The sequence below is a fragment of the Nymphaea colorata genome, chromosome 12, assembly GCF_008831285.2.
Source record: "Nymphaea colorata isolate Beijing-Zhang1983 chromosome 12, ASM883128v2, whole genome shotgun sequence".
Classification (NCBI taxonomy): Eukaryota; Viridiplantae; Streptophyta; class Magnoliopsida; order Nymphaeales; family Nymphaeaceae; genus Nymphaea; species Nymphaea colorata.
The window spans coordinates 17361012-17371238 of NC_045149.1; the positions used below are offsets into that span (position 1 = coordinate 17361012).

The window sequence follows — 10227 nt, forward strand, 5'->3', positions numbered from 1 at the left end:
TTTCGAAAGGTGATTTTTCCATTTTATTAGGAAGAAAACGCCTTCACTTGGCAAAGTTAACAATGATCGATTTGAAATCTTCATTTAACGGACGGCCAACTACTCACTTGTTTGTTTCAAAGAAAAATATGAACCACAGTTTCTGATAAGAATTTTGCAAAAGCAAATTTCCTGCTCGCAATCAAATAGCTCCCATGCACGACGCAAGAGTGGATCTTGATAGTAGCATTAAGGTAGGGGGGTGATTGTCAATTCTAGATAGAAAAAGGTATAAGCAAACCCTATGCTCCATAAACCTACCTCAATCTTTGAGGCAGGTTCATAAAACACTCACAAAGAATCTTTGCTGCCAAACGATCAGATCCCTAATAGTTGCATCTGATGCTAAACAAACCCGGAAATCAAGTAAAAGCATTTAGAAGATAGGTGGGCTGCCCCTAAGGAGCAGGAGCAGGAGCAGGAGCAGGAGCAGGTTAGTTATGTAACCAGAGACTACGAATGCCAGAGTTTACCAACTTGATCGTGTCCTGTAGAATGCCAAATGTGCAGAGCGCTTCTTCCTCAGCCACTTACAACTTATCCAAACATAAACTGCAAATGCAGTCATATGGACCTCTCTGTAACAAATTGGATTTCTTTTCAGCTGGTAATCAACAAAAGAACACGAACTGTTAATAAGGGCATAGACATTACAAATTTTGATAAAACAAGCACAAAGAAGCACCAACATTGATCCTCGCCGCCCATTGAAATAGGAAGACACCAACGAGCGCGCAGAAGTGTATGTGTAACCCGAAACAGTTGCCCTCACACAAAGATTGGTAAAATGTGTGGGGAGATGCTGCAACCATTGATTATCAGGAAAGGGAACTGATGGGCCTTGGCTTCCAGTGACAGGGTTGATTTGCCGTCCCTCTTATCATCCATGCCTTCAGGGAAGAACTATATAGATGCACCTCTCGAAATGACCTGGATAAGAAAAATGGCCTTATGGTTTCTTTTTAAAATTGACCAGTTGGGCGGCCATCCAATCTGCAGCCCATGTTAGTGGCAGGCCTGCGTCTTAATACAGACAGTACATATGAGCCAAGATATCACTAGCAAAATCCTCCAAGGGGCATAAAAAGCCTTGCAATTAACGCTCTTTATTAGCTTGAATCATGAACATAAGGGCTGTCGAAATTAGCCTGCTCAGACACTGTGGTCTCAAAAACAATGAGTGAGAGAAAGAGAGGGATAGGGAGAGAGAGAACCACGTGATCACAGTGACAAAATCTTTGCTTTTTACAATATAGAGTAAGCTCTTATCACCTCAACAATTGGTGCGCGACAGAGTGGGCACTTGCCTCCACCTCGGACCAACTCACTTGCACATTTATAACATGTACACATGTGCCCACATCTGCAAAAAGGGATGAATGTCGCTGAGCATATATACATACAGAAAGCAGTTGCCACAAGTTGAAGAGCCAAACCTGTACAACAGAGAGTCAATATGCGTATCACAGCAGACACAACATGTCCCTTTTCTAACATTCCCCCACTTCAAGCCCTCTTCAGACGACTCTTCAACTAACCCTGAAAAAGGAAATTATTAGATTTCTTGTTTTTGTACATATACCATGGACAATCTCTATCCCACAACATTGTTAGGAAGTATTCCTAGGCCAGGTTGCATCATCTCAATGTTTTCTTTTTTGCTGCTACAAAAGAGAAAATGACATGAAAACACCAGCAATGGCTGATTACAATATTTTATCCTTACAAGTTATGGCAGACCAAACATCGCGCTTCAATGCCTTACATAAAAAAGACATGGCATTCAAAGACGCAATTGTACTGCAATTTCAAGCTCATACTAATCCTAGCTAGACTTGGTTAAATAACCACCAGAAGATATGCTGAACGTGACAACAAGAAAGAATGCTTTTAGAATGTTTGAAGTATAGCTCTCCCCCAAAAAAGTTGCTGTTCCTCTTATTTATCTGATCTAAGGACATACTGCTTTTCAGTTTTAAAAAATACAACAGCGAGATTAACATTTCAAGCTTCCAGAATATATGACCAAGAGTCAACAGAAATAACAATCTTCCCAAAGGATGCACGGGACTGGGACCTCATGGTTGTTTCAAAATACACTAACCAGGCAGATAAAATTCATTAGGTTATCCCCAGGTTTCAGGGCCATTTTACCATTTCTTTCTATGTTGTTTATATTTTTCGTTTCTTTGTATCTTCTTGAGGTATCACCCAGGTAGCACATTCACAATTAGTGTCCAGACTCCACATCAAATTTATGAATTTCATTTCTATGCATAGGTATGTAAACAAAACCCAATCTATGTCACGTGGATGCTGCCAATAAGCTGTGGCACCCAAGTAGCGTGAGCAATTGGTTTGGACTTTGGGTGCAGTTTGGATATGGCCATTGGTAACTGATGGTTATTATATTTTATGTATATATATATATATATAGAAAAATTGAAATCAGCCAGCTACCTTTGTGGCCAGATGGTTTTTTTTTTTTTGTTACTAAAAACCCAATGCAAAAGGTGTGTTTCGTTGCTAAAAACATGGCCACACAACCGGCTGTTGCAAATGCACTTTTTGCGGTGGCCAGTTGCTTGACCACGGTTTTCAAATGGAACACACCTTTTGCAATGGTTTTTAGTGGCAGAAAAAAAAAACATCCGGCTACTTATTTCAATTTTCCCATATATATATATATATAATATATACATAATATACAACCTACTGCCACCGCACCTACTTTTTTCTGAAAAAACACACTGGCACCTGCACTCATGTGACATAAGCCCCAGTTGATTATAAACTAAGAAAGGACAAACATAAGGTAGAACGATGAACATGTACAAAACAAAAGAAAATTTCCAGCATAAGAATAGAACCATTAGAAAAGCAAAACTAGAACTGACCTTTCTGTCCACTAAAACAATTTAAAGCAGCAGAGACTTCCTGCCTAACAGCACGTTGCAGCTCTATCTGCATATCCATACAGGCATCTAACATTCGCTGCATGTGATTCATTCCTTGCTGAAGCCTGGCCATGTCAGCTCTTAAATCATTAATTATCTCCCATTCCTGAAAGATAATAGGAGACACACAAACCATTTAGCTGTATGGACCACTCATATATTAAGTAGCCCCTTATTTACAATACATCAAAGAGGTCCTACTCATGTCCATCGTAGGCACATCCAGATTTATTACATAAAAAGAACCAGCCATAGTTGAGAAGTCATTTCCTTGAACTTTTTTCTCCTTACGGGTTTTACAGTTCTATCATGACAAATCAACAACTGAAAAACCAAAAAGTGAGAAGCATCCCTGATCTGGGTGGTTTAGGAATGCAGTCTATCAAAACAATTACACAAACACTATTTTATGTATCACATTATCAGTTCTTCACTCTTTGTGCTTATTTTATGTTGTACTAATAACAACAGAAACTTGTATTTCAACACTTACAAACAAAATAATGGCAGAAAGCTGGGATTTCTCATGATGGTCTTTCGACCAAGCCATACTTTTACTTACATTGCTAGGTAAAGGTCATGCAACAAACAACAAAATAGTGTTTGATTCGGTCATGCTTGAATGGACACTTTATCCAATTCTGAATAGAGAGTTCAGCACTCGATCCATACCAAACTTGAACCTCATCATGAGTTCAGCACCCGAACCATACCAAACTTGAACCTCATCATGCAGTCTTGAATCAGGACACAAAGACATGGTCTGGGTCCTTGTGATGAACTTGGTGACAAATAAATGCTCTTTTATTAGTGTGAGAAAATGTAAATGGGCTTGATGAGATATCAAACATTTTAAATCCACACCTAAGAAACTCAGTGCCAATATCCACAGACGGGTGGATTCGAACCATCGTAATGCACTTCCTTAGCATATGAACACAGTAAAACTAATTAGTGTTCTTTTACATCATGCCCGTGATAGAATTCAGCCTGAATGCAGGTGCTGGTTCACTTTTGCTTTCAGAGCCCCTTACTTTGGAGCATTGAAAATGACAAAAAGTATAAATCACTTCATTACATTGCTCAATCATTTTATAAGTTCATACAATTAAAGTTCCAAAACTTGTCAGCAACTGCCCCAACTCGTCATAGCTGAGCATCATACATAAGGCTGCAAAGAAAACATACATACCATTTCAGATCTCTGCAAGCTTTGCCTGGGCCAGCTAGTTGTTTGCAGGTCCTGATGCCAAAGTGGTTGTGGTGGTAGCGGTGGTGGTAGTGGAGTTGGCAGAGACGTTATAGGGCTAGAAATAGGATTAGGCTGATCCTCATTCTGATCAGCTTCCTCTGGCTGATCATGAGTTTGCTCCTCAGTCGTCTCAAGGTGGTTCACAGTCTGCCCATCCCAGTCAAGAGGAGCTCGACTCTGCCTCTGAATGTATGACTGGATCAACTGATCCAAACTTTCACGAAATCCACTTCTGAGAAGATTTGAAACACTTCGCCTACGAGAAAAATAATGAAAAAGGGAAAACACTGAGACGAGAAATAGATTGTTTAAATTCAACCTCCAAAAGTACCCAAAAAATGACAAGCAGATTTGACAAAATCAAGACTCAAGAGAAAACACTGTAACGTATGTGAACTGTGAACGTGGAGATACACCCACACAAGTAGCTAAAATATTTCCAGAATAGTGGAATACCAAACCTGCTGAGGAGCTCTCTGAGTTCTATGCTGTACACATTATCATCATCAGGAGGCTGAAACTGGTTGACTCTTTCAAAGGAGAAACTACTCTGAGTTGTTGAAGTATTGGGAAGCTCTTCCTGCCAACTGTCTATGGCATCCTGAGGTCTTGCTTCGTGCCATCTGTCATCGTCTCCCAAAGGGCCATCAATCTCACCTTCCAGTGTATCATCGCTATGTGTTTGATCTGGAACCTGATCTTGCCAATCATCCTGTGGTTCTTCTGTATGTCCATCTTGCACACCATCTTGCCCATCAATAATCAGGGATTCATCAGATTCAGGCCAATCTCTTCTTGTGTCATCTGTAGTTGCTTCTTGTAAATTCTCCTCCTGAGAATTTGATATCGGTGTAACATTTTCTGTGTTATTGATATATTCTGTTATTGGATGTGCATCAGGTTCAACGTCTCTTGCCTGAGACTCGGTCTGAGCTTCACTTGGATCCACCAAAACTACCCTTGAATTGTCTGTTCTAGAAATATCTGTACTATTACTTGTAGCAGTCTCAGAATGGTTGCTTGCTTGACCCCGATAAATACTTTCCAGTCTGGATCGAAAACTATCCCTAATAATATAAGGTGCACATCAATAGGTTAAAAAAAATATTTTACCAGGACATATTAAGTGGAAACATAAAAACAGAAAATTTTAAATAAGGCATATTATTATACTCCATTAAAGATTAGTATGCACATAACATCAAAGTTACTCACAGAAAAACAGACCTTTTCCAGATCTACAAAATACACCACATATGAAGGACCATAAAAATTCTTAAGCATCGATAATGCAGCTTGTACTATTATTAACCAAGAATGCAACTTCTGCTTCCAGACCTATGAAATATCAAAAACTGTAAAAAACCATTAATCTTGCAATCGGACCAGCCATTAGTTTTAGTGTTATGAAAAGAGGATATATTTGACATGTTTCACCTTCTTTTTGACCCTTTAGACAAGCCTGGCTTGCTCATGAAGACTGTTAAGGTTGGTTGGCAAATAGATCCTCTGGAGGCCATAAACTGAATATTAAGATGAACACTTGTTCAGCCATATAGGTGCATATAACTGATATATGGGCTTTTCCACTTTCAACAGATGGACAATTGAACAATTAGATGCAAAAGTACACCTTGATAACTTGATTGAAGAGAAAAAAAACAAGGATAGTAGTAGAAAATCATACAACAGAATGCACTCATAGTTTGTCCGAGTTGGTAAAAGTTTCAATTTATTACTTTTCAACTTGTTTCAGTACTAATGGACAGACTTTAAAAGTACCTTCCTAATCAATAAAGTTTCAGCAACAATGGCATAGAAAAAAAAAATCACATGCCCACACACCAAGAAGCAGGGGACATTCATGTGCATATCACAAATTGAAATCCATGTAACCTATACATCCTTGCATTGCATGCCAGCATTTCGAGAGGAAACACATTGAGGACTGCAACAATGACTATGAAATGCTGTCAGGCCCTTGCCAATGCTTTGAAGGTATAACCAGCTCTAAGGTATTTCAAATACAGTACTGGCAATTTCGTTTCACCAAGTTTCCACCAACATCAAGAAGAACAAGATGTTACCCAGTTATCCTAAGCTCAATAAACAATCTTATCCAAGTTCAATCAATAGTGAAACATATCGATAATGCACAGAATTTAGAGAAATTCCAAGAGAGCTACACACTAAGAGCTTGAAGGTCAAATCTTTTTCTTTTAAAACTACCCGCTTGCGGTCAAAGATAAGTAGTGTGGAGAAAACTTTCCATCTTTATCCCTTTTAGGCAACTTTGTGCCTTTACTATGAGAAGTTCCCAGACTGAGAAAATTTACGATGCATGCTAGGCACAAACAATACTATAAAAAAAGGATGGTTCAGAAAGGAAGGTCATTCCCCTCTTCATAGGCAGAGAAGACATCAATCTGCTAGATGCCTCGTATAAGTTACAACACTGCCAACAAGCTAACAGGTTTGTCAACTAATGTCAACCATGTTAGGACCCGGACCAGGTCCGTAACAAACCATGAGCAGGACAGCAGAATTGGCTCCAAAATACACTCTTTAGCTATATTGCAGTTTGATACTTAGATTATAATCCACCAAAAGAACCAATACCGCTACATGTTATGCAACTTTTGACAAGATACAAATTTTTGAACATCAAAATAATATTGATTGCATTAGAATCTGTAGGATTGACGAGCATGAGATCCAAAAACGTATTATTGCTTGGTGATTCAGTTACCATACAACACGAATTAGGAGGAAGGAGAATGGATTTCATGCGAGCTAAGAAAGTTAAAATAAGAAGAAAATGAGACTTGTGACAAATAGAAGAACACCTTAGGCCAGAAACAGTATGCCGTTGCCTTAATTGAGACAGTTCTCTTGCAGCTACTGATGGTGGTCTCTCTTCAGGGTCGGATCTGCCATTTCTCAGAAACCTGCCCCTGAGAAGTGACTGAACTTCACATGTTAGAAAATCACATAACTCACTTTTAAGAAATTCAGCCAGCCATAGTTGCTCACAGGACACACTGTTCCACTGGAAAACTAGGATCTAGAAAACTACTTCACCATATAAACACACATAACTTAAAGATCACGAAAAACTAAATGCCTTTCACCATTATGGAAGAGAACCATCATTGTTCACGATGAAGAACATAACTTCCGAATGTAAACCCAAGAACCACAGTTTTAGGTCTGATTTTATAGAAGTCTATTCACCTGGATACGATTGCGATGAGCAAAATCTGATACTGCCCGATGCTCCAGTAACCTCTGAAGTTCTCTCCTTCTTTCTGCATCTATTCGCACCAGAAGATCAAGAAATGCCTGCCTTCCCCGTAACCTGAGTAAGTCTCTCCTAATATGCTCAGGTTGACCTTCCTCAGAGTCAGTAACAGGCCCTTCTTGTACTGCAGATGCCAAAGTCTGCTCTGTTCTATTAGCACGTAAATCTCTCTGCCGGCTTGCCATATGTACCCATTCTCTTACCAGTCTCACTCTCTCACGCTCAGTTTCACCAAGCAATTCAGCCCTGGGACTGTCTCTCCTTGGCATGGCTGAAGTTCCATTACTAGAGGCATTCTCCATCATCCAACCCCGAAATATTTGCCTCACTCTCTCTCTTTCACCTTCACCAAGATCAGGAGACTGTTCTCTGCTAGAGGTTCGATCACGGTCATCATTCTGCGAATCTGAATGGTCATGCGACCATGTCCCGTACCCATGCTCACTTTCAGCGTTTGGAACCTCAGCAGCATTATGCTCGGCATCGCGCTGCTCACCCTGTCGCCATTGCCGTTCCTCAGGATCATAATTTGTAATTTCTTCTGCTCGTCTCTGCTCACTTTCTTGGTTCATTGAGACATCTGAACTTACCATTGCAGCATGACTGCCTTGGTTCTCGCGATCAGATGGAGCACCACTTTCAGGTCTTTGATATCGAGGGGAATCTGTATCGGAATGCCTAGACCTTGGCCTTTGGCCATTATGGTTGATCATATTTTCATCCTCTAGCTCCCTCCACCTCTGGCGGACCAAGGACGCTTGAGTCCTCGGTCTCTCCACCGCACCTTGCTCCCTGGAAGAGGGGGATTCCCTCAGGAAAGATGAATCCAGCATTGAGACGGCATGTAAACGGGAAAGTGCCATTAATTCCGATTCCCGGTTATGCCGCTCTATCGTGGTAATCATATCCTGAGCTTGCCGAGCCGCCCACCTACTGAGGATGCGTGAATAGCGCCTTCTTGCGGCTGAAGACTCCGCAATATCATCGCCCTCAAGATCAGACCGCCGTCTTCGGCGCACCAACTGGTCCCCTTCCTCGTCTTCTTCCTCCGGCCTATCTTCATGAAGGCACCGGGCTTCGACAGACTCACAATATACACCGACACATCTCCGGCAGCGCCTCCCTCCAGGGTCTCGAGGCGAATTGCTACATGAGGCAAGAGACATGCAAGAATCAAAATGATCCCTCAGCAGCTCCTCAAAACCTCGTCTCAACGCCTCATGGGCGCTCAATCCGCTCGATCCCTGCTTCGGCTGAAGCGGTTCGATATCGGTCATGGTTTTTCACTAAAAAAAACATAAAAATCGTTCTAAGTCGACAAACCGCCACAGAACTCACTCCGCAAATGATCAAGCCCCATGACCAATCCCTGAAACACAAACAAAGCCCATCGTCCCACCATAGCAACATCATCATCATAATCACATACGAAGAAAAAAAGAACAACTAAACTCAAAATCCCGAAACCGTCATCCTACTAAAGCTCATGACGCCCTAGTTCCACCAACAGAAATGGAAAAAAAAAAAAAAAACACAGAACACCTACCAGACCAAATTCCTCCACTAAACCATCGAAACTCATCTCACGAAACCCAACCAACAAAAAACAACTTCCACAATGCCGAAGCAGTTACCGATCAGGGAAAATGAAAAGCAACTCCCACGACGTACCAACCTTTGCGTGACAACGAAGGAAACCGCCGGTCCTGCGTCAGAAACCAAGTCCGCTGCTGCAATTCGCGGCAATCGGAAGCGAAACCTCCCGTTCCCTCCCGCCAATCCGGGAACAAACAATTCATGAACAGACAACGAACATAAACGATGAGAAGAAGAAGAAGAAGAAGGAGGAAAAGGGACTAAACAAACAGATCGATAAGACTCTGTTGATTCCGTCCGCCCTTCAACAACTTCGATCCCCACTTCTCATTTATAACAAAGGACATAGGAGAGAGAAAATGAATTAGAGGAGAAAAGAAAACGTTCGTGGGGACTTCGTCGCCTTCTTCCCCCCACTGTGGAAATTGAGAGAGAGAGAGAGAGAGAGAGCGGCGGGGAAACACAGAGATGGAGTGATACGTCAGCAAACGCACCGCAGCTTCATATTTTCCCTTCTCGTCATATTTTCTCCCCAGGCACAGTAACGTGCCACGTGGTTCCTTGTCTTCATCTGCACTCCCTTTCCATAAATACCCCTAACGTATGCGAAAATTACGCGAAACGGCCGACGTGCCCTGTGATCCGGATCGGTATGGAGGCGATCCGGACATCCGATTCGTGTCGAAAGTTGTTAAAAGGGAACTTTTGTGGGCCTGGGCCCGGTCCATCTAATTATTAGATCAGGACCGTGGCCCGGAAAGTCTCCTTTGCCTTTGCCTATCTTCCGGAGACAAAGATTGTGGTGTGGCGTCCTTTTAAAATGCAGAAATTATAATTTTCTTAATTTATATGTTTTTTATTTTAAAATTATATCGAGAACATAATGTTTTTTTTACCAAAGATATACATATAGTCATCTTTATGTATAGTTCAAGCTGGGTTACATTTGTATATGATATCTTTTAAGTTTTTTATTTTGTGGGTTGTATTCAAACCCATTGGATGTAGAATAGTTTCTTGTCTATTTTTTTTTCCTCCTCTTGGTCCTCTATGATTTGGAGATGTGGTTGACTCTGAGTTTG

The 10227-nt window shown here is 41.1% G+C and overlaps 1 protein-coding gene across 3 annotated transcripts; it reads right to left on the minus strand.

Moving 5' to 3' along the window:
• Positions 1-208: 208 nt before the first annotated feature.
• Positions 209-9605, minus strand: LOC116265667 (uncharacterized). Of its 3 annotated transcripts, none has more exons than XR_004175159.2 (9): positions 9225-9605; positions 7483-8918; positions 7095-7213; positions 4710-5315; positions 4189-4504; positions 2937-3102; positions 1476-1578; positions 729-1402; positions 209-643 (listed from the first exon to the last, which is right to left on the minus strand). XR_004175159.2 is itself a non-coding variant. In XM_031646451.2 (9 exons), the coding sequence occupies exons 2-9, from the start codon at positions 8824-8826 to the stop codon at positions 943-945; spliced, it is 2772 nt and encodes a 923-aa protein (XP_031502311.1). In that variant the 5' UTR covers positions 8827-8918; positions 9225-9605; the 3' UTR covers positions 621-942. The 3 variants fall into 3 exon arrangements, 2 of the variants coding, with proteins under 2 accessions (XP_031502311.1, XP_031502310.1); XM_031646451.2 differs by having other exon boundaries at positions 621-969; positions 1312-1402; XM_031646450.2 differs by having other exon boundaries at positions 621-1402; positions 7483-8835.
• Between the last annotated feature and the right edge of the window lie 622 nt (positions 9606-10227).